A 27,029-nucleotide genomic window follows, 5' to 3' on the forward strand; every position below is an offset into this window, starting at 1 on the left:
CCAGAAAGACTAAAGACTGCTTGTTGTAAACTTCTATACCATAAAAAGGAAGCAGAGTTAAATGGGAAATACAGTCTCAATGGTCAAAAGGCTGGGAACAATATAATTGCTGGAAGCTTAGTGTTAGCGGATGCTTTACAGAAAAAAAAAAAAAAAGGTGGATTTTATGACAAAGCTGAATGTCTTGTGCAGGTTGTTGAATTTGTTACATAATGCATTAAATTAAATAAAAATTACAAGACCTCTTGAAGTGCAGTAGTTTAAAAATCACCCCAGAAACTGCTGGAAGTGAGCTATGCAGAAAAAAACCTCAATAATCTTTGATTTTATTCTTTTTGGAGTGGATGAAGCTTTGTCAATTTAAAGTTTGCAGTATGGCTATATAGTACTTCTTTACCTTTTTAAGCTGTACTGTGGGAAGCCATGTTTAGGTTTTTGGAAGCAGAAATAAAATTTGCTTTACTTTTAGTTTCTGCATAGTCAGACTTGCTCTTATGTTTGTAATATTTAGAGAAGTTCAATAGGGGGCCCTTGATGCTTTGATCTAGTGCCATGGTGCAGTTTAATGAGAGGGGTTTTCAATATTGTTTGCAATATTGCAAATTCTGCCAGCTCTGTCTTAAATAAGAAAATGCAAGATTTACACCTTGGAAACCTTCTTGTATTTCTGGGCACTCTTTCTGTTTGAAACAGGTAATTACAAAAACCTCCGGATCAATTTTTGTAAAGGGGCACCCTGATGGGTGCCATGACTGAAGTGTGACATGAGCCTTTTCCAATACAATGGGTGGCCTAACATTCCTTGGGAAGGCCAAGCTCATTAAATATTCTCTTCTTTTTTTCCACCCTCTCCCCCTCTTCATGCACTTAGCTTGAGTTGCACTAAGTCTGAGGTTTCTTCACTGAGGACTTAGGAAAATTGCATAGAGTTCTCAGATTGAATTTTTTATGTGTATGACTTCATGATGGCATTAGCATGTGCTTTGATCCATGTGTGAATGGCATTGGGTCGGCTCTTATTGCCATATCCAGATGGTGTTACAGGGAACAAACAGTTGTGTTTTAGGATTTCTCAATAGACTGTCTAGACTGGTCTTGCAGCAGACAGATACAGCCACCCATCAAATTAGCGTTTGTCAGATTTATGGTAATGGTTCACCAAAGCCTTCCTGTCATTGACATTAAGATTTACGCCTCCAAAGTTATTTTGTCTTCCGCAGAGTGTAAAGTCTGATCATGTGTATGTGTGCAATTATCTACATGTAGATGTATATTTGCATATATAAATTTTTAACTAAAGGGGAGGAAAGCAACTGAAGAGAAGTAATTGCAATGGTAAGAGGCAGAATTTTTTAAATTATTTTTTTTAAGAGGCTGATTCCTACAGCTGGATTGATTAGGGAAGCTTTCCCTTGCCCGTCCATCCCCTCACTTCAAATGGTAATACGGATGTTCTGTTCCAGTCAGTGTCTCCCATATGCCCTTTTTGGAAAGAAAAACATGTATGTGGATTACTACAGCTAGATTTTGTACTTTCATGTTACACTGGAGTAATATGAGCTGCTCCCTGTACGCAGGGGGAATAACCTTTTGACAACAGTATGTCCATTCTCAGTGGAAATGTTTTTCCAAGTCTGGCCAGGGCTCCTTTGATCGTGCCACCTCAAATGTAGGGGTCATAGCTACTATGCAATGTAAGAACCACTGATGGTTGACCAGGGGAGAGATGATTTTTGAGGAGAGCATGTTTAAAATACGCCAAATGTTGTGGGGTTTGAGGTATCTTTTGTTTTTATTTTTTTAGGGCATCAGTAATTTGTGTTGCAGGGGGAATGCTAAGCAGGAGTGTCGGGGAAATTTTAAATTAAGCTGGATGTGCTCGTACATTTGATGGTTGAAACAAGACGTGGTGTAAATTTCAAATAGCTGAATTGCAGTGGCGAGCTTTGGGCTCAAACATGCCAGAGCATGTTTTGAAAATGTTTTCCTGTTACAAGGATATTTCAAGAATAGCAATGGGAGTAATGGGATGATGAAAGGATCCAGATGTTATAGTAAACTGTATATTTGGGGAGTGCTACCACTTAATGAAGGAACATTTTTACAAAATACTTGAATTAATTTACAAGTCTGTCTGTGGTATGTGCTTTGGAAAGTCTCCGCCCTGTTTGCTAGGAATAATTATTACTTGATCATGAGTAAGAAGAAGATTTGGATTAGGTATAAAGCCATTTTATAGATAGTTTTATCCTCTGCTCTTGCTGTTTTTCTTGCTTGAAGGAGCTTTGTGACATTGTAAGAAAGTAAATATATCCAGTAAATATGTAAATAAAAGGTAAATATGTAAATATTAATTGACAAGAATCAGCTCCAGGAAATCAGAGCTGGTTCTCCAGCAGGCAGTTCACTATTCCTGCAAAATACGTATGTGCTCCCTGTGTGCTGTTTTGGGGGCTCACAGCCTCTCTGCTATGCAGCAGCAGCGTACCAGTGAATCTTGGAAAAAGCAGCTAGTTTATTCTTCAGAAATCCATGGGCAGAGATTGTGATGGTGTAATCTTTGTTTATTGGGTAGATTTCTGTGATTTATGTGTTCTGAACATGTTTGACTGTTACACAACTTTCCTCTGTGTGAGTTCTTTAGTGAAAACAATATAAGATATCAGAGAAACAAATCTTTAACAGCAGAATAAGAATTCTTTTCCTTTATGCAGAGAAGGCATAGAGCTGTTCTTTTTTTTTTTCTTTCTTTTTTTTCTTTCTTAGGGATATTATCTGTGGCTACTGGGACTAATAGTTTGTCGAACTTTGTCTCCATATTGTATCTTTCCACAACTCAGTGGCAACATCATTTTCTGATTGTCTTTAGGTAGAACAAGAAAAACATTCCTGGTTTTGATTGTTTTCCTGTGCTCCAATTTTATCCAAATAAGCATATGTTGCACTGAGATATTTTAATTAACCAGTTAATTTTCTGTATAAACTTTAACTAATATTAATACAGCATTTAAACGGTTGAGTAAACATTTTAACTTCACTGTAGTTTTATTCTAGTTTAACTGGGTGTAGTGAAATATATACATACCTACATACAATAAATACAGGTGGTATTTTTTTTTTTTTTTCCAAGACTCTTAGGTTATACTTGGTTACTTTTAATTCCTTGCTGATGGTGCTGTAGAAAACCTTACCCAGCCTTGGAGGCTTTAGTTGGGATATTTTTCTTTGAAGTTTAAGAATTGAGATTTTTCTTTAAGTGTACTTCTGGTTTTATTTTGATATGGTGAAAACTTGGTATAAAACCTTACTTCATGCTGTCTTAACTTGTCTCAATCAACAAGAAGATCTTAGATGGACAGTTTAAATTTTCAAGAATCGTTACTTTACAGCAAGACGATAGAGTATGTAAGCATTGTTCACTTCAATGAATGTGGCTTACTGATTTGAACATAACTTTGTTGCTTATTGAGAGTGACTTTATCAGAGATGAGCTAAAAGGTGCACATTGGTTTTTTTTGGTTTTTCTGTGTGTTTTGGTTCCCCCTACCCCCAAAGTCTCCCTTTTGGGGCAGCATAAACTTACAAAAAACGAGAGAGGGACTAGTAACAAAATATTTGGCCTGGCCAGGTTCCCAGCAGTGCTGCCCAAACTCATGCGGGTGCCCAAGGGTGGTGTGTTACAAACCGTTGTCAGTTCTGAGAGGCAAGGACCACTGGTGCCGTAGCAAAGGACAGTCTGCTCTGTGAACGTGCGGCCGGAGTAGAGAAGCAAAGCTTAGGAGCTGCGGGTTGGTGGTGCCGGGTACTGCCATCGTAATGGCCAGAGACGATCCCTCCCAGTATGTCCTTCTAGAAGGAGGTGACCCACCAGTGTTACCCAACTCTGGAGATGCCCAAGCACTGAGACTTTTTGTTGGGCTTTGCGCCTGGGGGAGTCACTGTCATTTTAATTTTTTTAAGGAGATTTTGTTGACGGGTGATTAACTAGGAAAGAAGGTGCTGCCATCTCCCCTTTCCTCTGAAAGCGAGGAGAGAGAAGCGGGAGTGGGGAGGAAACAGACTGGCAACTGGTGTGCGAGGCATGGAGGCAGAAGAGTGGAACAAGTGGTGAACAGCAGGTGAACAGCTGAGGGAGGGGCCTGATTTTTAAAAACAAGTTGAGCCCAGCCCATCCCTGCCAGGCCAAAGGCGCCAGCGGTACCTGCAGCTTGCCTGCCCTGGTGGCCGTGCCGGGGCACGCTGCCGCTGGGCGCTGGCTGGGCCACCACTCCCGAGGCCCCAGGTCCATCACCCACGCCCCAGCTGCAGTGCAGCCTCAGGTTCCTGTCCCTCGCTGCCTGCGTCTGTTCAGACCTCAAGGAAAATAGGGTGGGGGGAGAGTGGAGCTGCTTGGGCTGACCTTGCGTCAGAAGAGGAGTCCTTTAGAGCCGAGGCCTAATTCCCTTGTCAACACACGCTGCCCTCACACCCAAATTTACGAGTGTTTTAAATCCCAGCTAGCTGGCCCAGCTGGGAATATAAACTAGACCTCAGGTATTGTTTTCACTCAGTCTGGCAACCTGCCCGCCACGCAAATGAGGGTTCCAGGTAGATCTGGCAGTCCCTCAGAGCTGTCCTACAACTCTCGCAGAAGCACAGGCAGTTGCTTGACGATTCCTTTCCAGTTAATATGGGGGAAGGTTCTCTTCCCCCTTACTGTAAAAACAATGCAAAAAACCCCACCCCAAAACAAAAACAAAAAACCAAACCCATTATGATATACCTCTAGAGACGTTTTCACTGGTAAAGAAACAGTAACTTGGGCAGGGCAGTGGCTACTTGCCCTGTGACTAAGCTTATGTGAGTGCTTGGGTTTGAGCACCTGGGCAAAACTGGCAGTGAATCAACATGCCTACATTGGAGCGAGCAGCATGTGGAAGTTCTATTCAAATTAATAAGCTGTTCAAGCTTTTTTGAGGACCCTCGCCAGTGATGATAGCTTTGTAAGGGCACTGTCAGCTTAAAACCTGTACTTGTTGGAAAATGTTACCTGAGACTTCTGCAGATGAAAGATCAGAGAAGAGCTCTGTAGACTTCATGTTGCTTTCACAGGAGAGCTGAGGTTGGAAGGGATCTTGTAAGGTTTGTAGTCCAAGGTTGTGGTCAAAGCAGGGTCAGCTTGAGGTCTAACTAGGTTGCTCAAGGCTTTATTCAGCTGCGCTCTGGTCTTGAAAACCAAGTGGAAGAAACCATCAAAGATTAAGGACTGCAGAGCCTCTCTGGGCACTGCTGGACTGTTCCTGTGGGGAAAAAGTATTTTCCTATATCCACTCTGAACCTCTCGCATTTCAATTTGTCCATTGTTTCTTGTCCTCACTCCATTTACAGCTGCAAGTATCCCTTCAGAAAGTTCCCAGGACATTTATCCGGATATCTCAATTGCTTTAGATTGTCTCGATTATTCTGTGTTTGTACTGCTGTGGTCTTGTTAGATTTTATAAGTGAGATTTCTTTTAGCAGAGGGTAGAACTTAGACTGCAGTGTGATTTTTGAGAGTTGGCACATTCCATATGCCACATGTAGTATAAGTACAAAATAAATTTGAACAATTAGAAATTTGTTCTTTTGGCAATATTGTTGTCTGAAACATAAGGAAAAAAAGTGGCACTTGATGAATTTGCATTAACAAATGCCTGTTCTGAAAGCAGGAAATCAGTGTGGCTTTGTAAGTAACAAAGGGAAATGGATTTTCTTTTAATATGCTGCTGTATTTAAGGCTCGGAGTTGAGAGACTGACTGATTTTAATTTCACATAGGAAACTTAGGGCATCAACAAAGACGCTAAAAAGTCAACAGAACCAGAAGACAACAATATGCTAATATGCTACTATTTTCACATAGCAGGGCACCCTGAAATTCATGTTAAAATAATCAGCTGTATGAAAATAGATGTCTTAATTCTTTCTGCTCTTCAGGCAGATTTTTCTTTAATGACAATCAAGTAGGTAAGTGGTGTTTTCAGGCTCTGTTCATAGATATCTCTTTTGTTTACTTTCGGCTTTTTGATGTACATGCTGAGCTACACTCTAGTCTATGCACAAGTTGCAGCTTAATGAAAATTGATTTTAAAACAGTTTAGGTAAGTAAGCACTAACCTGTGTGTGAAGATTCACCGAGTTAGGTAAGGCTAACTTGCATCATGCATATTTGTAATGGTACAGGAGTAATAAGAATCCACTTCTTAATTCGTGTTTGCTTTCTTTTTGTGCATGATCTGAAAGGGCTTAAGTATCACTTGTTTGTGTGTAGCTCTAAATTGTCACTTGAGCTGTCTAGGGCCTGCTGTAAGGTACATTACTTATTTTTAAATCAATAAACCCCCACTTTTGAAAAGGGACAATGTTATGTTCTCTTCTTTTGCCTGGCCTGGATGCACTGGAGCTTTTGCTGTATTGCACAGGATCTAAAATGATTGCTTTCTAAAGCCTGTGCCTTAGGTAGTTATTTTCCTGCAGTGGTACAATAGCATTCTTGATGTGCAGACCTGCATATGAATAGCCAGTATTAAAAATCTAGCATCAAGACCGCAAAATATTTTTTAATACAAGACTTTACTAACAAAAAGTACTGTTTACTGAAGTGAGTAGCTTCTTCAATAGAGCAGAAAGCTAGAGGTAGCTGAAACAAGGAAGACATGAGGAATCTAAACTGCAGAATGGTCTCTGCCTTGATTTATCTACTTATTTATTTTACCTCTGTTGTGTTAACTACTTTCCAACTGGCAAACAACAGAATTGGGTAAAAGAAATGTGACCTTTTTTTTTGGCCCCTCCCTGCTCTTACTTCTGTGTAAAGCAGCATTTGTTGCATTTTTCATAAGCTTTCCATGCAGCTTCTTAAAGACCATTTTTTGTTCAGACAAAAATGTTGCAGGCATACACTCTCAAAATACAGGGTAGTACAGTATGAGTGCCTACTGAAACTCAATATAGTGCTCTGAGATGGTGCTTTCCAGTTTTCTCTTTGTAGGCATTGTTCCTATAATCGCAATGCTATCGCAAAGGAAATTTTGCTGAACTAATAATTGTTTTGTGGTTGAGACACCACCACAAGTATTTTGCTGCTGAAGTCAGCTGCTGTGGAAAAGAGCCTCCCTCCCCTGATTTGGCCCATACCAATGATCTCTCAACTGCCATCATCACAGAAATTTGTGGGGAAATGGATTCACTCCCACTCATTAGCATGAAATCAAGCACCGGATCTTGGAAAGAATCTGGTAACAGACCAGCAGGCAGCCTGGCGTGGTGAGCAATCTCCACGGGCCGCTTCGCAGGGCAGGCTGCCTGTTGATTCAGTAGAAACACCTCGTCCCTGGGGTGTAGCGCTTGGTGATACTCAGTCTAGGGGTGATGAATACATAGATAACTATGCTTAAATCCACATTCCTGGAGAAGGGGTGCAGTCTCCTGGACAGCCAAAGATGGCAAGAGTTTTTAGCTACTGTTACTATGTAAGCATCCAGGAGTACTACAAATAGTTCCCAAATAAAAAACCAAACCAAAACCCTCCTCTGCTTTTCAGGGTGTGGCAGTCCTTTCAGTAGTCTGATTTGGAAGCCTTAGCCTACCAGTGTCTAAAATTGGCAATTGCAAAAGAGAAAAAAACCAAAAATATATTCCCCCCCCCAAAAAAGAACAAACCCCGCTGAAGGAATGAGGCAACATCATAGGTAAGGTTCTCTTCATATGTTGGTTTTCATGGGCCCCAAGTACATGTAGCATGTGTTGATACTGAAAGTGAAAACTTGGCCTTTACCATGCAATACAGCTTAACGTGGCATGATGAGACTGTAGGATAAGCGCGACAAGGGAATAGTGGCTTTTCAGCATTGAAACACTTTTCAGGTGTTTGGGTAGAAGCACTGACTGAAGTGAATTAAGCACATTTTCCTCTGTTATTAGGCTAGATGAAAGTACAGAAAAAACAATTGGAACTTGCTGCAGTGTTCCAAAATGTCTTCTTACAGACCTAAGAATAAAAATTCTGTAATAAATTATTTGAATATTGGCTCAGCTGGTAAAGAGAAGTATAATCACTAGATGATGTGTGAAAAGCCACTGAAATACTACAGGAAACTTCACCATCATCATGTTGAACGTCTCTAAAACTTTTAGATGCTCAGGTTTCCGAGTGAAACTTTTCACCCTGCCCCAAGTCCCAAGTTCCATGTGTTGAGAATGGGCAAAGTTGTGTGCCTGTTCTCTCACAACGTGGAGAACACTCAAGCCAATGAGTATGAAATGCTAAAGGGTATGGTTGACATTTCTGCCACATGATAAACAGTGTAAAGTGGTTGAAAACTGCACATCATTATATCAGTGTTTTTTGAGGGGAAAACATGGTTTGAAAAGTGTAAACTGAGTTTACTCCTTGTGACAGAATAGAAAATAAAAGATTTTGCTAATTTGTTTTTGAAATCTTCTCATCTCTTGTCTGTATTGGAAGGGGAAGATTCTGCAGTGTTAGAGTGGTAATTTTTCCTATGCATGGGCAATGGAGGAATCAAGAAAGTATAGGACTTATGCTTTCTTTGCCAATATTTGTTTTCAGTATCAATTTATAATGGCAAAAATGATGACATCGAATTCTTTAAAAACAAATTCATGCAATCTGTTTTTTGTTTCACTGTCCTAAGGTATCAGTGATAAAGTCTGTTCTTAATAGTAGGTAATGAGCCACTGAAATAGCTCTAGTTGCTGAGATTCTTTCGGGGAAGACTGATTAAATTCTTCTGTATACTACAGTAACAAAGTAGATTTAGAGTGCAACCAACACAGGAAACATTAAGAGCCAATCAGTCTTGCACTGAAACTAATGAATATTGCAGAAATTCGGAATGCAGAATAGGACTGGTATGATTTTTCAAATATAGTTGGAATTTGTGGAATGGTAAGCGTTAGCGATCTTGCTTGTTTTTTAACCCTACTGTGACTGGCAAAGTATTTCTTTTAAAATTTTCTAGAGTTCTTACTCTGCTGACCAGAGATACAAAGTACACAGACCAAGCATATGGAGATGGTCTTACTCTGCTTTAGAAGGCGTAATAGTTTCAAGTTAAGATGAAAAGAATGTCCAATATATGCAGCACGTCATGTATCTTAATTTACCTTAAGCAAATACTACATATATAACATTGTCCTTCATTTGGTGTGTTAGTGATGCAAAGGAGTTAAGAGTTTAGATTTTGTCTGAGCCACAAGGTAGTGCTAATTCTTGTTAAAATAAGTCATCCACAATAAGCACTTAAGGGAAATTCAAAGCTATTACAGCAGATGGCCTGCCAAAAATCTTAAGTCATTTATGACAGTCTAATAATGTTAAATTCTTTGAACATGTGTAAAAGTGGGGAAACTTGCAGGTCTAATTCCAGAAAATGTGGGCAGCACCGAATTGTATGAGAGCACTGATAAATGAGTTGCACAGCAAATTCACACAGTTCTTTGTTATGAGCAGTTTGATTTAATGGAGTATTTAATTGTTGATAGAAGTTCATCAATTCCTTAAAGAAAGAATACGTTTTTGTTTACCCTTAATGAGATTCTGCATGGCACCAGCAAGGTAACTTCTTTTTGTCATTGTTTTTGTCTAGTCGGGTATCACCAAATTATTTTTAACCAGAAAATTATGAAAAGGGCTTCGCTCTTCTAAAATTCCACATATGAGCTGCTTTTCTTTTCCAAATGAAACATGCATGGTTGTGTAATAGGGTAATACCATAATGCTGCTTGTGTAGACCTTTCAGTTTATTTTTACTGCAGTCGATCTTTCACACAGCATGACTTTTCTGATCCTTCTGAATCCACATAGCTTTAAAATTATGGAGTGAAGTCCAAGTCACATGCTTGATACAGTTAAATTTTGCTAAAATGCCTATACTTTTACCCCATTTTCTATGCTGGTAGGTTCACTGAGGAAATTCTTAATTTCTTGCTTCAGTATTATTTCAACTGGAATCTGTGGTATATCAAGCTGTCCCTGAAGGATTTTCCTCTGTGTTTATCTGACACACAAGAAAAATTTTTCTAGGAAATACCACTGAATAGTATGGTTGATTGGAGTAGAAAATATGTTGCTATTAGGCTGGAATGTAAGGCTTAGCAGAAGAGAAAAGCAGTAGACAGCAGGAAGAAGAATCATGATACATTCGTCATTAAAATACTTCATTGTGCCTGGAAGTCCGAGTAAGTTTTAATGTTTTTACAATGGACTTCATATGTACACTTAGTGCAAAACTATTTACCTGGTTTCATACTACTCAACACTGTGCTTATTGCTGTCAACATGATTCTTCTAATGTGAACATTTCCAAATCAATTTATGGTCTGTTGGAACTTCATCTTATTTGTAGAAGATTATTTTTCCTAGGATTTTTCTTGGGATAGGACTTAAATGTTTTTACCATTTAAGGCTGCATAATGTCCCCAGCTGAAAAATCTTCAAACATTTAAACTACAGCTTAATAGTTCATTTTGAGTCCTGTTTCTGGACAAGAGTCAAATATGAGACCTCTAAGCTCAGTTGTGTCCTCTTACAATAAACTACTTTAAATTACTCTAGTTTCCTTGTGCTACATGGACATTACAGTCATGTTCTTGTATTTTTTTGTTGCCTTTAAGAAGAAACTAGCACTGAAATTTGCATCTAGCCTTTTTTTTTTTTTTGACCATGTTTCTATGCTGAAGGACTCTTTTCTTTTGAACTACATAAAAGTTGAATTAGTCCCAAAACCAAATTCCAAGTCTGAACAAAATAATAAAAAAGCGCAATATAATTATTCTCTTTAGTGTATGGAACTTACAGCCTTTGCTGCTTTACATACATTGCACTGTGGTTTGGATCACTTTGGACTTCAGTGGTATTTCACTAGAAGTAATACATTAATAACAACATAGTTTTCCCCCTTTATGCTAGTATTCTTAGGTCTTTTTCCAGCTCTTTGGCTGAATTTTACTGTTCAGGCTGACATTATCCTCAACTTTGTGAGGTTAGCTGTGTTTAAAAATAGGTTTAATAAAATTTGCTGGCTTGTTTCTAAGAATAAAGTGAAAAAATAACCCAACTCACTGCTAGCTTGTTGGTTTAAAAATTTAGGCAAAGGCACATTAGTTTTGGAAATCACAATTTGCCTCATAATAATCAAAGGCCTCTCACTGTTTTTTAGGAGAATCCATTTTGATTTGTGAACTTGAGACAGCATGTGTTCACTAGAACGTCTTAAGTTTTGCTTCATCTTGAATTGTCTGCCGGGGTATTCTGTTCTTTTTTGTCAAAATATCTCCAGGTGTATAGAGTTCACTTAATTGCTTGACAGATCTGAGATTTTTTAGTTTCCTGTGGTAAGGAACTTGGAAAATTCAATAGGAAAACCGTAGCTGTTAACAAATTTTCAGATTTGAGCAGTGTAGTTAATAGTGGCAGGAGAATTTCTGCTCCAGCATTCTGCCTAACTGGATAAGGCTCAAGGAATAGTCAGGCTTATGCCTTTTTATATGCTGCTCCATATTTTTTAGTTTGATTTCCTTGGCATTCACCAGTTGAGGATAGTGACCTGACACAATTTGCAGGTGCTTCAGCTCCTCTGTTGCAGGAGCCATAGGAGCTCATGCTTTACATTGGGCACCACAAATTTTGCCTCTTGCCAGAGCACTCCAAACAGCATGTTTTTCTCATTTATACAGGCTTTATAAACTCCTTGTATGAAAATGAGTAGAAAACATTCTTTTGCAGTAGCTACTTAAAATTCTAATCTTTCTGCTCTCAACCTGCAGAGTTGGAAGTGACTGAAGTCTTGAAGGTTCTCCTCTTTTTTAATTCCTTTGGTTCAGTATCCAGAAAGTCCCCTCCACTTCCTGCTCACCTGTGCAAGTCCAAGGAGGTTGTATGTAGAGCTGATGCCTCACTACCAACTCTTACGCTGGTGGGCTGTGGGGTTTGGTGCAGAGTTTTGCGTCCTACTGCTCTGCTGAGGTAGTGTTTTTATTGATATTAGTATAGCAGCACCTTGTTCTTGTCTCTGCTCTGCAAACCTACCAAGTGAAGGTTCATCTATGTGCATGATGATTCCACCTAGGTATAAGGATCTTGTGCAGCCCACTAGGAAAACAAGGTTTAATGTCTCTTTAATTTAATGAATGTTTAGAGAAGGCATTTGTTCTGAAATACTTTTTTCTTCAAATGTCTCTTTTCCCCTACTTCTGTAGATTGCCCTTTCTTCCTGATTAAGCATTGCTCTCTTTAAGGCATAATTTGTGACTGTATGCTTTTGTAGCAATAAACTTGATAACATGAGCTTAAGAATTTCTTGGAAGGATGAGGGAACATGATCATTTACACATTTCTTCGAATAGAGAGGACTATATTATTATTACTTAAGAAAGTAAAATACTTCTGGTGCTTTTTCAGTTACTGTGATCTTTATCTGACACATTTTAGTGCAGTTAGTTTCTTCTTAAATCCTACACTTTGTAATTTTATTACCCAATAACATAATCAAACTGTGCTGCACTCCTTAATCCCTGTATAAATGGTATGATATATCCTGTGCCTTGTCCTATCTTTTCATTGTTATAAATTGCTTTGGAGAAATACTTGTGAGCTGTGTGAATGCTTTCTCTTCTGTGAAAAATCTCTGTGGCATGATAAGAACTGTGTGCATCTCTTCTTATACTCGGTATATTCCTTGCGCTTTAAAAATACTTATCTAATGGTATGTAGGTAATTGGCAATTATGGATCACTGTAAATGTTGTTTCCCTGTCACACCTTTATATTACAAAATCCTACCTTCCAGTTCTTTATTATAATTCTTTAATAATCTGTCAGTACTTAGGGAAGTGAATGTAAAAAATTAAAAATACTTTAAATAAAAATGTTGAGTTAAAGGCAGTGTTCCATTTTTACAACTAATCATATGCCTTAGTCTCTAAAAGAGAGCTATCTTCCATTTCTTAAGCCTGTTTTTATTCATTGTGTCACTCTGAATTATGCCACCAGCTCCAGATTGCTTATGTTTCTCTGGTAGACTCTCATCATAATGGCATTTCTCCCTGGTCCTCAGTGAAATTTTCTCTCTGGCCAGCAAAAGGAGGAGTTTCTTAGCTTGGCAAGATTTATGCTGATCTAGAATAAATGGTAAAATTTTTGTTGCAGTAAGAAGCAGCAAGTCAGTTCTTCCTGAGGTGTTTGCAGCCTCCTTAAAACAAGTATTAAGTCTCTCACAGCTGTGCATTAAAGCAGGTGAGGGACTGAGCACCCCAGAGCTGTGCTCAGTTATATGAATAGCATGTTGAGTTTATTTCGGCTTGGATTTATGGTCGTATTTCATCAACATAAGGTATATTCTTAAGTAACAACCTGTTGCTTTTTTAACTTAAGAGAATTTTTATGGAACTATTGTGTAATAATTATCTAAAAAAACAGACACACAGCACACTGTCAGTGAAAGCAGTAGCATTGGGAAAGGGATGGCACAGGAAGGTTTCAGGCTGAGGACTTTTACTCTGTTTAAAAGTGTGTGTTTGCTAGAGCTGCCTGGATGATGCACCTATCCAAAGGAGAAGAATTTGAATCCCCTGAAAAGGTTTTCAGCAGCTCTGAGACTAAAAGTGGATCTTTCCCACAAAAAAAAAAATTCTGGCTTAGTGATACCCTCCTGTGGTTTGAAGTATTTCATGCCCCTTAACTGATAAAAAGTGGTTGTAGTTTTCACTAGGAGAAACTTGTAAGGTTGGGCTGTCTGCACCACAGAGGGGGCACACTGACATACCATCCATAGTCTTCAACGTTCCAAGCAGAAGAATTCTTTGGCGAGAAGACTTGCGCTGCCTGCAAAATCCAGCTATATTTGTTCTTCTGTCAACCTCCTCTTTTTACCTAAATGCTCCCATTGCTTCTTCTTAGGCTGCGTGTATACTAGTAATGCTTTTCACCCTTATATTTAAATGTTAACTGCATGGACTGTTTCTATTTTAGTAACTTTTTTTTGCATCACTATCTACTGGTATGTTCTTTCCCTTGCCTTGTGATAATTTTAGAGCAGCCAAACATTAATTGGTTTGCTAACTTCTTGGTTGGGTAGTGCCTAAATTTGCTATGGTGTGCTTCTTGTGCTGTATGAGCAGAGAGAATTATTAACTGGGACCCCTGAGCAGGTAGGTTTAAAAGTGATAGTTGAAACTGTACTTAATTTTTAATGTACCATCACACCATCATAATTTTGTTTAACTTTGCTCTATGGTATTTTGCAAAGAAATTCTAAAACTTTTAGGTTTTGTCCTTTGTCAATGGGTCCTTCTCTCCTGTTTTGCTTTTTTGTACAGATTTTCTTACTTTGATACCAACAATATCTTTGTACTTAGTATTCTACCTCAGCTATGAACATGCTCAGTAAAACTGGACTTTATAGAAAATAGTCTGGTCTGCTGTTCTTAGAGATTTCTCCTCTTTTTTTTTCAGATTTGATGGTAAATTTTAGTTTTGAATTCTTTCACCAGAAAGAACAGGACATATCCTGGGGCTTAATCTCAGAGGAAACATTGCCTTAAGTAAACAGTAGATATTTCTTCTTTTTCCCTCAAAACACACTTGGAGTTTCTCCAGGTTCCTTTGCTTTTTGATACTCAAGAGACACGCATGCAGCCCAGGAGCTCTTTTCTTTTAGTTACAATTATGATGCCCAACAGCTCTGGAAGTGTGGGCTGAAGCTGGGTGAAAAAAATTCTCTTCAGTTTGTCTGTTTCTGTAATGCTACTGATATAGTGGGTGGAAGAATACAGATCTTGTTACTTTTCTCGGGGACATATTAACTGGTATCACCTGAATCTCTCTTGAGATCTTCTGGCTATCAGTGCATGAATGCACACTTCTCTTGTTTATCATACTTGGCCATTCCTTGTGCTTTTCCCAACTATGTTTCACATACATGAATTTGTTTGTGTTCATTTTAACTTAACTGAAAATTTTTGAGACCTTTTTTGCTACATAAATCCTATTGTAATTTGCAGAAATCTCACTTCACACTTGGTGATAGGTTTTACTCTCCTAGTGTACTTTGAATTTGCCTAGCAATTTCAGTGTAGGATAGCAGCAGTGGCCTTTCTTCTTCTTTTCTTTTTTAATGTATGGTATACAATGCAAGTCTTCATTTACCTTCCTTTTCATCTAGTGTACATCTGGATTTCTGTTTGCACCTGAAGTATTTTGCTAATTTTATTTCTTTGAGGTTCTTTGACCCATTTGGGCATGGGATTTGGATATATCACCATACTGTTTCCATAAATCCTCTTTTTTATATTATTAGAGAAGTAATAGCATGTGTGCTGTGTATATTAAATATGGATGTCCAGGATCTTGTGTACCAAATAGTTTTCAGGGAGAGGAAAGAAACAAAGTGTGCTGTTGCATTTAGGTGACACATAGTCAGCGTTAATTAGAAAAATCGATGAACACCAAGTGGTCTGTATGTTTCTTTCTGGTTTTGTGATCCCATGTGAGCTTATAGAACACAAGTAATTATTCCTGCTATGCTAAACGAAAGAAAAGTATTCTATAACCCACCTTGTAATGCACATGAATCATGGAAAAGCTTTTTATGATTTGGCACAGAAACTGTAAAGGGATGACTATTAGCAAGCCTGAAAGCTCTAAACTGCTGCTTTTTTTGGGGACGGGACGGGACAGGACGGGACACGGGTGGATATATTAAAAAAAAAAACAAACAACTATATAACTTTCATCCTGACTAGAAATTAGAAGTGACAGGAGGTGCCACATGCTTAACTTTTGCACATTTCAGTGGTGCTGCTACTGCCTTTTTTGCTGGTATTTTCAATGATTCTTTGGGCTTTTTTAGTATGGTTGTGTTTCCTTAGGTTGTTAAACAAACTGTTTGCAAAGGCTTCTGTTCATTTTTTTTGTTGCCTTTGTCTCTTGCTGTTAAAAGTGAATGGACTGATGGGTCGAAAGAGGTGAGTTACTCTTGTGCAGCAAAACAAATGGAAAGCAAACTGTCAGAGAGGAAACAACTTGAGCAATAACTCTGCACTTGATGAAACCTAGAAGTGTCCTGACAACCCCCTTGGAGCTTGATTTGACACTGCAGTGAAGCAAGTGATGGTGTTCTCCTGTTCAGAGTAGCACCTGTACATATGTTTAACTGTTTTGCTGACTCAGCATTGGTTTATCATAGCCATGTGCTATTTTATTTTATGTAGGCTTTTAAATCATACTATTGCACTGAATATCTGAGTATATCCAGAATTGATAATTGTTTTCCTACATGCTTTCTTCAAGCACAGTGTGAATGGAGAGTCATTTGGTTTTGCTCTTCTTTCATTTAGAGGGAGGGTGCAAGAGGTTAAGGTCAGAGAGGCTCATTTTCCATTTTGGACATGAGGCTTTGTGATTTGTTTTGGCTGATAGTAGGGAAAGGACTTCTGTTGCCTTACATCTTCTTCAAGGGAAGTTATGTTTCTGACTGCATTTATCAAATTCTTGTGGTTCCTAAAGCCCTGAACTTCTGGGTGAAGCCTTCACCCCAGAGCAGTCCCTTTGATACCAGATAAAACAAATAATCTCCTGCCTTCTGCCAAATTGCTATACAAACAAAGATACTGTCCTTCACCCTTGTGCAATGTGGCAGCCACTAGCTTAAGCATGAAAAACTGAGTTGGAAGCTTTATTTTATCCTTGAGATAGTGAAGACTTTATTTTCTTGAGAAATCCAAAAGTTGTTCTGGATTTTGGACAGGATTCAACCCACTCTGTATTATCATCACTCAAAGGAACAACACATCATGACCATGAAGTGTTTTGAAGTGATATGCTCTGAACAGCATGTCTGGCTTGTCAAAAGTCAGCGGGTTCTTTTGTCTTGACCTTATTTCCTCCAAACCTTCTCTGCTGGTAGCGGAGTTGTCAAATATGTTGAAGAATGAGTAGGGCTGTGTCATATGTCTGGTTTTGGTACTTGAGTCTGTGTCTTATGTCTTGTTCAGCTGGTGACCACATAGAGATGTCGAAAGTCATTTGAGGTGTGATTGCTCCTTTTGAGACTCCAGAAGTGTGGCTCCTCTGAAATACCAAGAAGTTTTTGACAAGTTGGTGGATAATTTCAACCAATGAATCCAAATGTATTTCTTCGTGGTCTGAAGGGAGAATTTGAGATTCCTGCTCTAAACAATACGTTGCTATTTTTAGTGTCCTGTAACATTTCTATAAGGTAGGACATCAGCAGGACTCTGTCTGCTCTGTAAAACTGCCTCACTTCATTAAAAATTTTTTTCTCTGTCCCATTTTATATTATCCTGTCTTTAATGCCATATTTGTCTGTCTTCCTGCAGCATAGGCTGGTATAAAATTGAAGACAATTAGGTGCATGTAGAGGAAGAGTACTCTTGGGTTCAACCAGTGGGCTGACCACGCGCTTAGGAAGTTTAGCCAGGTTAAAGAAGAGGATTGCTTTGTCCAGTTGGGGGAGTGTTGCTGTAGGTTAGCAGGCCTTGAGCTGGGATCCCTCTCCCGGAGTTTGCATCGTTCGTCTGTATTGGGATGGAGGAGCTTGCGTGTAGTGGTCACTGTTTAATGAGGTTGTGGGCTGTTGGACTGGTCATGATTTTAGTATTTTCATCTGTGCTGAACATTACTTCAGGATGGCAGCGGCTATGTGACTATTCATTCATCTCTGTTGGTAGCCACAAAACGAACAGCAATCTGTTAGGTTTTGTCCTCATTACTGTTGTCACATAGATGAAGATGAACCTTACCAATCTGATGTTTTGAAAACATGAAAGCAGTGTCACTGGTTGCATGTCTTAAAATTGGTAGTTTGTTTGCTCTTCCTCCCCTTTTTTGTAGTGGTAAAACCACCTGTGCAGCAGTGTAGAAACTTCAGAGTCTGCAGCTTTAGCTCACACAAATACATAGATTCTGTTGTACTAATTTGACATTAAGGTATTCATACAGTTAAAATTTAGTTTATTTAAATATCCCTTTTTTTGTCCTCTCTACTAGCTGTGTGTAATTTCATTCAGGTGCCTTGAGTATTTTATTATCTGCATTCAATTATACCACTGCTGTCCCCAGTTGTTTACTATCCTTAGCATTTTAACTGTCTACCTTACATTTTTTCCCCCACCTTTCACATTATCTCTTCCAAGTTTTGAGATTTCTTTGCGCTTGTGTGATCTCAGACAACATGAGAGCTATGGAGCCTGCTGTGTGTAAATACGACTTTTTTTAATAATCTTGAGTTTTCACTAACAGCTTCAGATGATTAACCAGTCCTCTGGATATAAGTGTGTGCTGGGTACTAGAAGTCTGTTTTTTCAAAGAGACCTTAACTGAAAAATAAAATGTAGAGGGAGACAATATACATGAGTATAAGTGAGAGGGGGAAGGGAGCAGAGTTATGGTTGAGCTTTCAGCCTTAATTCTGGATTTCAAGAGCTCTGAATGCTTGGTTTGTTAGCATTAATGTTGCACTAACTTAGGGTATTTTTGCATGAGAGTGTGTGTGTTTAACCAACTAAGCATGAAATCCCTTGCTTCTGTTTGTCCCTATTAAATAGTGGCAACAAAAGAAACAGACAGGAGATGGGTTCAGAACAAAGCAGATATAATGGAGTATTTCACCCCCAAAAGGAGAGTGAAACGAGAAGTACAATGAGTAGGCAAAGACAGACTCAATGGCTGGAGGCAGTGTAATGTGTTGGAGAGAGTAGTAATTCAGGGACGTTTGCTGACCAGAGCTTCAATCTGTGATCTTTGAGCAGCACATATATCAGAAGTGTTTGGCCACCCCTGTTATAGACACAATATTTAATGCTTTTCCTGGAGGAAATCTCCATAGGGCTTCAAAGGGACACTGTCTGGGATTGTCAGCTCAAATACTGATCCACCTAAAACTGGAATCATCTGGTTGGGATGGAAATCCCTAAGCAGGAGTAGGATTGGCTGACTTCCCTTAGCTATCGCAGATGATTATATGTGCACATGCAGCATACATGCAGACATACAAGTAACATGAAAGTAACAGTGGTGCTGAATATTGCACAGCTTTCTGCAGACTGCAGCACCTAATTACTCCCAGTTTCCTGGATAAATACATCCTTTTTTTCCAAAACTGGCTAAACGCATACATTTTTTCAAGATACTGTATTGTTTTATGTTCAGTACTTTAAAATCTGCTTCTTCATTTAAAAAAAAAAAAAAAAAAAAAGAAAAATTAACTCCAGACTGTCCCTGCCTGCCTCTCTTTGCCTGCTTCTTCTCCCCATCCAATGCCTATAAAGAGTTTTGAGTGTGATGTTCTCAAAAATCATCAAAACTGACACTTTGACATGTCTCTCCCTTTAAAGTAAGTAAGGTGTTACCCTGATAGGATGGAAGGGCTTAAAAAAATGTTGTTCCTTTTTTGTTGCTAGCAGTGGGGCTGAAATGCATGACCATACCCCAAATGACATTTCAGTGACTATGCCAGCTAGCTCTGCTTGACCCCCTATATTCATGGTGGTTAAATGTTTTCTTTCTGTCCTCTCCAACAGTCCCTCCGAGTGGCCTCATTTGGGTTCAGAGTTCGTTTTATAATAGCTAAAAGGCAGCCTTTTATTGGACAGTCACTCATCGAGCAGATCAGGTTTGGGAGTCAATGAAAGAGACTTCCAGGTCCATATCTGACAAGTGTTTCAAGAGCGGTCAGGTGTTAGTTCATGTTGCTCTTACGCTCTTTGGGTTGTCCAAATGGAGTGGAAAGTACACTGGTTTTGGAAAGGACTGAGCACTAATTGTGAATTGAATAACTCTCTCTATGTTTTTGATATATTTGTGTTTTGGATTTCAGGAATGGCTTCTTAGTTACTAATACACATTTCTTGCAGTTCTGTGCATTTCAGACTGCACTGGAATACGTGATGACATCTTAACTAATGGCGTAGCTCTAGTCCATGCTTTATAATATATTTCAGGATGCATTTCCTGTCCATAATCAAAAGCAGAATATAGGATGTAATTTTATTTGCATGGTCAATGACCTCTGAATTTTCTACTCTCCACAGATCTTCTGCAGCTACTAGATGCAGCTGCCAAAGTTGTGACAATAGAGGTTTAGTCTCTATAATTGAATCTTAAATAGCCCTGACTTTGTTAGGGACCAAGTCACTTTAAGCTGCTGAGAGAACAGGAAGGCAGTGATCAGACTGTTTGTATAGTGATATTTCCAAGGGAAGAGATGTTCACTGAGTTTGAGTAAGGAGGATTGTGGTACAAGTTTATAAAATTTAAATATGTTATTACAAATATCCCCTAAAATGTGCTGTAGAATTTCTCATGTCAGCCAGTGGCAAGTGCTGTACACAGCAGCTTAAATTTCAGCTGCTTTTTGAAGCAAGAATATTTAAAGTCTGTTTTCATTCCTACCAAACAAAAATATCTGCTGAAGGAAATTAGCCTTGCAGAAGGACAAAGTCATGAATATAACAAAGACAGGGGAATCATATAAAAAAAAAAAATGAGAGAGGTCTAGAGGGAGCAGTTTCCCTGTCTTCTGGGGTTCTGTGTCTGCTGTATCTCAGGAACTTTCATACCTAACTGTGCTTACTGGTGAAGGATGACTGAATGGGTGGCGCGTCTACGGATGCTGCTTTGGACGTGCAGTTTAACCTGGATTTTTGCTCATATGTTTAATCAACAGCATGTAAAGATTCCCCAGACTAAGTTAGACTTAAGGAATTTGCACTAAAGAAATACTGACCCTCACAAAACCAGCCTGTGGAGCCCCTCTGTCACCCACAGAGCCTCCATATATGTTCTGCAAAGAGCAATAATTATCTTTGATGGAACTGCAGGTTATTAAACGTCATTGGGGCCACAAGAGTAGTGTCTGGTTGCATAAGAAGTGGCACAGTCTCTGGACAGAGAGAAGCACAGACTTTCATCAGCTCATCTATTCTTTTATGTTTTTCAATATGACATCAAGAAGTTGTCGCAAAGATGCTGTGCTGACAGGGACAAATTGAATCCTTTTTAAAGACTGGCTGCAAAGGGCCTGACACACAGCCTCAGGAGCTCTGGCAAGCTTCGAAGAATTTTATGTGGCCTTCAGCCTGATATCCATTAAGTGGAAACTCTATTTGAAGGAGCTTATGTTGTGCAATGAACTCAGTTGGCCTTTCTCACTTAAGTACCAGAGTAGAATATTTGCTGTGGCTTTGTAGAATCTGCGAGTTAAGTATAAACTGATGTCTGAGTAAAGCTAGAAGGCATGTTTACTCCGTTTAGCTATGAACACACATATAAGGGCAAACCTTCTTGACAAAATAATTTCTGAGTCAAATTTTAATAGAGGCAAAGCTTTTATTTTCAAAATCTGTTGCCTTTGTTCAGCTGAACTACTACTGTAAATGTTTTTACTCCTAAAATATTTCCTTTCACATTTTTAAAAGATGTTGAAGGAATTTCATAACCTTTCCTGAACTTACCTTTTACTTCTTTAAACCAATGAAGACTGTTTTCGCAGCATGTATAATAACTTACTATCTATACAGAAAGAATCCAATAGAAGTTCTGCATTCAGTGAGCTGTCTTTTTATAATCATGTTCTCTTTGGATGACTTTCTCACAGAAGCAGGCCCCAGTATTTGCAACCGTGCCTTATTGACATCTCTTCTGTTTCTCTGCTCCTCCAGTAGCCCTCAATGAGAGATCCTGGGTAGTCATGAAGACAAACTAGGTCTACACTTTGTAGACAAAGTAGGTTAAGGTTGTAAAGACTGGGTTTCTTTACCCAATGTGGTGATTGGCTTGTGGTTAAGATGGAAGAAGAGAGCTGGGGCTATGTAAAGACAGAATGTGTGAGAGAGGAGTGATTGCACAAACATGTTTTCCCTTCCTTGTTACAGCAGATGTATTCCTCTGATATGAAGGTGGCAGATATTGGGGAAAGAGGTATTTATATGTATTGGGGTGGTGGAGGTCTATCTTGGACATTAGCAGGTACTTGTACCCCATACCTTAAATGTAAACTTCCTAGCTTTCCCAGAATGACGCGGTTTTAGATTTTCACATAGAACTTCTCCATATTACATATAAAGAAAGGTCTGATGAGTCTTTTCTAAGGGCTTAAAGTACCCTGTGGGTGAGCTTGGCCTACTTTGGCAATACTGTTTGAGACGTGAGCAGAACTCTAAAGTAGGCTTTGTGGAAGAGATTTATTTTCTTTATATTGTGATTAGTTTATACTTCACCAGGGAAAGTGAGAGATCTGCATATTTTTTACTAGAGCTACATCCAGCAAAATTTATTTATTTACAAGCTGTACTCTTTCACAGCTGATATTGTAAGGTAAGACCCATGACAAAGCAAGCCCTGGAAGGACATCAATGGAGCAAAGTTCTCTGATTCTTCCCTGTGACAACACGTAGAGCCTGGCCAGCAGCTGCTCAGGAGCTGCTCTGATGTTTACACCAGGTATTGCATGAGGTTAGTACAGGAAGAATGAAATTATGCATACCCAACTGCAGAGTTGAGTAGGGCACGTGCTTATTTCTCTGTATGTGCACTGTTTATGCTGTTCAGGAAATGGATGTCACTTTCCTCAATCCAGCTCTACGAGGCTTAGGTGAGAAGTTAACAGGTATTTTTATGTTTTCTTATAAAGTTTTACTAGATTTTAGTTGAGGTAGTCTCAGTCTATTAATTGTTGATTTTGTCAAAATAGTAAGTTGAAATAATAATTTGCTTCCCTCCAATGGCTTTAAATTTATAAACTTGATTTTTAGAACCTTGTTGAATAAACATTTGCAAAAAAAGTAACTTCTTCCTTTTGTTTTTTTTTTCTGTTTTGTTTGTTTTTCCCTACCCTGGCAGTGTTTCAGAGCACTTTGCTGCAAGGGACCACCACCACCACGACCTGAATATGACTTGGTTTGCATAGGCCTCACTGGTTCTGGCAAGACAAGTCTTCTGTCACAGCTTTGCAGTGAAAGCCCAGAGAATATAGTGTCTACCACAGGTAGGATGTTGCCTTTATTCCATGGTGTGCTGTAACGTTGCCCAAAGGTAACTTCTGAAACATATAGCAAAGGGTGGTAGAGAACTTCAGCTTAGTTATCTTGCTTTGGAAAGTGCCTAATGGATTGCTTTGAAGCTACCACTACTTACTCTTCCAGTGTTTGGTCATACATTGGGGAATATCCATGAATACATACAATTTTGAATGTGTTGAAAGTCAAAACATAAATTGTGGTGTAATGAAGTAAAACCATTGGAAACATACAGTAGTAGTGTAGTGTAGACACACATTAAAAGGTTTCTGTATTCTCTTTTTACTTTTGGTTTTTGAGCAGTCTTGTTTTATGGACAGAAAAGAGGAGAATGTGCTATAAAATAGAATGGGACAGTAATGCTCTGAAACTTAAGTTGGTGTATATTTCTTCTCATACTTGGCCAGTACTGCGTTGTGGTATATGCTAGCAACCAAAAGAATAAATGTAATGGAAATGTTTATTTCTGGTGATAATAATTTCTTTTAAGATCAGCAAAGAGGCTTGTTTATGTAGTAAAGGCAGGTTGCGACCAGAGAATCAATTTACAAAAAGTTGCAGTGGTGTTGAGAAGATACATAGAAACAGACACAACAACCACAGCTAAAAGGTATCTTATGTCAAAAAAATTTGAATATACATGCTGATACAGATGAACCAGAATGCCTAATACTGAAAAGGGTATTTTAATTAAAAAAACCAAAACAAACAAAACCCCTTCCAAAACAAAAAAACAAAACAGCACCAGAAAAAACAGAAACAAACATGTGGATTAAGAAAAAGGAATACCTGGCTGCAAAGTTCAGAAAGAGGACAGATTAGGTCACAGAGATAGAAGAAATCTGGTTCTGTGGCCACGGTGATTTACTAAGGTTGATTTGCTGAGGGAACAGATAGTGTTCTGCGAGTAATTTGAGTTTATAGTTACATGGCTTCATATTGTAGCTGTGGTTCATGGGCTTGAATTTTATGATTGTCCCGTAGCAACCCTAAGTGGTTTTCACTGTATCTTTGTTTAAATTACAAGAACATAAGATTATTTAATACAACTGTAAGTAAACAAATTAAAACAGGTACAAGAAAATACTGGGTTTTTTCTGTGATGAATAATTAACTCATTGCCTTCACAGTGTTGTTATTGCAAATGTTAAGGAGATCTGACACTTCATTGTGTGGAGAAGGTGTCAATGCCTTACTCAAAAAGTTAGAAGGAAATTGTAGAATAATTCAGCCCTTTTTTTTTTTCTCCCCCCCCCGAGCTTTATCTTTCGAGTTACCTGGAATTAGTGCAAATTGTACTTGAACAATTTAGACCCTGAAAGAAATAGTAACAGCAATATAAATAGCAATATAGATCTAGCAAAGGAAATAATGAAAACATGATTAATTTTAAAATTAAATTTCGTACATGTTTCTAGATAGGTGCAACAAAATACCATTATTTAGTTAGGCAACTTGAAGAATGGAGAAGGTGGGCAGCATGCTAACCAAAATGATGGATATCTAGGCTATTCAGCTTATAATAAGTCTACCCATATGTACCATATCTCTGCTGTATGAGAAAATGTTGTTGAGAATCTAAGAATAAAATGTGACAAGTTCTCCACTCAGTTTTCAAACTATAACCCGTGTTTTTGCTTTTCTTATCAACACCACTCAGGTCCATTCCAGGTTTTCCTCCTTTCTAGGAAGAGTTTAGGATTTATTTAATTTAAGACAACAACAAAAATATTTCATAATTCTACCCTTCACATTTTCTTGCACTTTCCTCTGCTGCATCTAGCACTGACCATGGTTGGAGTACTGGAATATCATACTGGTCTGATCTGGGAGAAAAAATATCTTGTTTCTGTTAAACAATAGCTAATAAACTCAGAGTGAAACACATTTTTTTCAAAACTTATTTACTCAATTCACAGGTATGTAGTCATGTTGAAACTACTTGTGCTAGATGGAAATAAATTTAATGTCTATCTGGACGTTTTATGCTGAAAGAGCAGACATAGTTTTTCCTATATAAAGTATTATATACACTTGTATGTATGTATGCACTAAAAATTGATGGATTGCTGGGAGTCTTTCATGTTCCCTTTCTCTTGGCTGTCTGAATTTTCAGTTAAGGGAAAACACACTTTTAAAGAAGTTTTTTGGTTTTAAGCATGTAACAGGCTAATAGAGGATTCATAAATGTTTCTAGTGTGCTTATAACCATTTTAATACATACCACTTAGGTCTGTAAAAGGATCTTTCTGTTAATAACATTTATATACAGGATTAATACTCTAGGTGTAACCAAAACCTGTGAAGTTTAGATGGAAGAAAAGTGATTTGAATTGCATGTTATCTTCCGCATCTCCTAAAAATTGCAGAAGGATCGCTTCATATTATTAGTAGGCTGAAAACTGCATTAAAAGGTGGTTTTATAAAGGTATATTCAGTACTAACTCCTTACCAAATGGTAGATAGCCTGGATGGAAGTTTTGTGCTGAATTTTATGCATGCCAGCTGTTTAATAGTATCACTGCAAATTTCATTGCTCATACTGATTTATTCTGCCTCCCGCCCCACCCCCCCAGTTGATATTTTTAAACGTCATATTGAAAAAGAATTTCATATGCAAAATCCTGGTTCTTGATGAAAAAGTAGTCTTTTCTGAATGTATGCAATTGATTTCAAATGGCGTCTTTAACTTACTAATACTCTGTATTTCTGTTCTTAGGTTTTAGTATAAAAGCTGTGCCATTCCAGAATGCCATCTTGAACATAAAAGAACTTGGAGGTATAGCATTTATTTATTTGATTATAAAAACATGCAGTGTCTCGATCTCATCATACCAAACTGTTAGTTTTTTTAAATTTAAAAATGATAAATCAGTGTGGCTGGAATTTAAAACCTGTGTTTCACCACAGCAGATAAAGTTGAGAAAAATTGTACAGGTGCTGACTACAAAGAACAAAAAGTAAAAAGCAGGAGGAGCGGAAGGTGTGTAAGTGTGGTGTATCTCCTTAATGTAATTTCTTGGATTGCAGTGGTTAAGTTATGCAGAAATACACACTGGACTGTAACTGTACTGTGGCTCCCGTGGCAGCTCAAGGAAGTGCATTCCCTGTGTTTATTGTACGTATAAGCTTTTACTTAGAAGCACTGGCTCAGGTAACTGTGAACATTTGGCAAAACCAATATACTTGCTGCACCACCGAAAGTGTTGCAAAGGCAGCCAACTTCCAATGAGTTACATTCTTTGAGATTTATTTTCTTGTAGGATTTATTGGGTTTTGAAGGGATAGTTGTTATGTAGTTGTGTTTTTTTTAATTGTCTGTATACAGGTAAACTATTTGGCTGCCCAGTTCTGACCCTGAGTCTTAAGTGATCAAGAGGTAGCTCTGTTAAAAGGAAGAAAATGCTCTCCTAATGAGAGTTCTTGTGGAGTCTAATTTCATGTAAGGTTCTTCGAATTAAAAAAACACATAGATCTTCTTTATATTCTAGAATTTCTGTAAGTTTTCTTTATTATCTATGTAAATATAGTAGAAGGAATCTTGATCTTCATTAGATTTTCAGCAAGGTTGAAACCTCTCTTAAATGCTCTGAGGTAGAAGTTACCTTGGTTCTTGAAGAAAGTTTTATGAGATCAAATCAAGTTTCATGATGGCTGTCTTATCTGAAACTTTCAAGAAGGCTTTAAGATAAGCACGTATTAAAAAGATAGCATTTCCTCTTTACTACCATTGCTCCATGGATTTAAACATACATGTTTTTGTTTGAGCCTGTATCCTGTAAAAGGAGCAGAAGTTTTCTTTGATAAAGGGACCACTCCGCAGGGATAGTGTTGCTTCTGCTTGAATGTGTTATCTGCATAATGTGCATTTAGGTCACTTTTTGATTTTTTTTTTTTTTTTTTTTTAAATCGGGTGAATCATTTGCAGCCCAGTTTATACATTTGGCTGCCTAAT

At 38.2% G+C, this 27,029-nt stretch overlaps 1 protein-coding gene across 2 annotated transcripts in view; it reads left to right on the plus strand.

Moving 5' to 3' along the window:
- The window catches only part of ARL15 (ADP ribosylation factor like GTPase 15), a 230,536-nt gene that overhangs the window by 57,270 nt on the left and 146,237 nt on the right, over window positions 1-27,029 (plus strand). For both annotated transcript variants that reach the window (XM_052777363.1, XM_052777364.1), the window contains 2 exons: window positions 22,899-23,043; window positions 25,794-25,853. In XM_052777363.1, the coding sequence (XP_052633323.1) occupies window positions 22,899-23,043; window positions 25,794-25,853 (205 nt within the window). The remainder of the gene's footprint in view (window positions 1-22,898; window positions 23,044-25,793; window positions 25,854-27,029) is intronic.

The sequence above is a fragment of the Harpia harpyja genome, chromosome Z (genome assembly GCF_026419915.1).
Source record: "Harpia harpyja isolate bHarHar1 chromosome Z, bHarHar1 primary haplotype, whole genome shotgun sequence".
NCBI lineage: Eukaryota > Metazoa > Chordata > Aves > Accipitriformes > Accipitridae > Harpia > Harpia harpyja.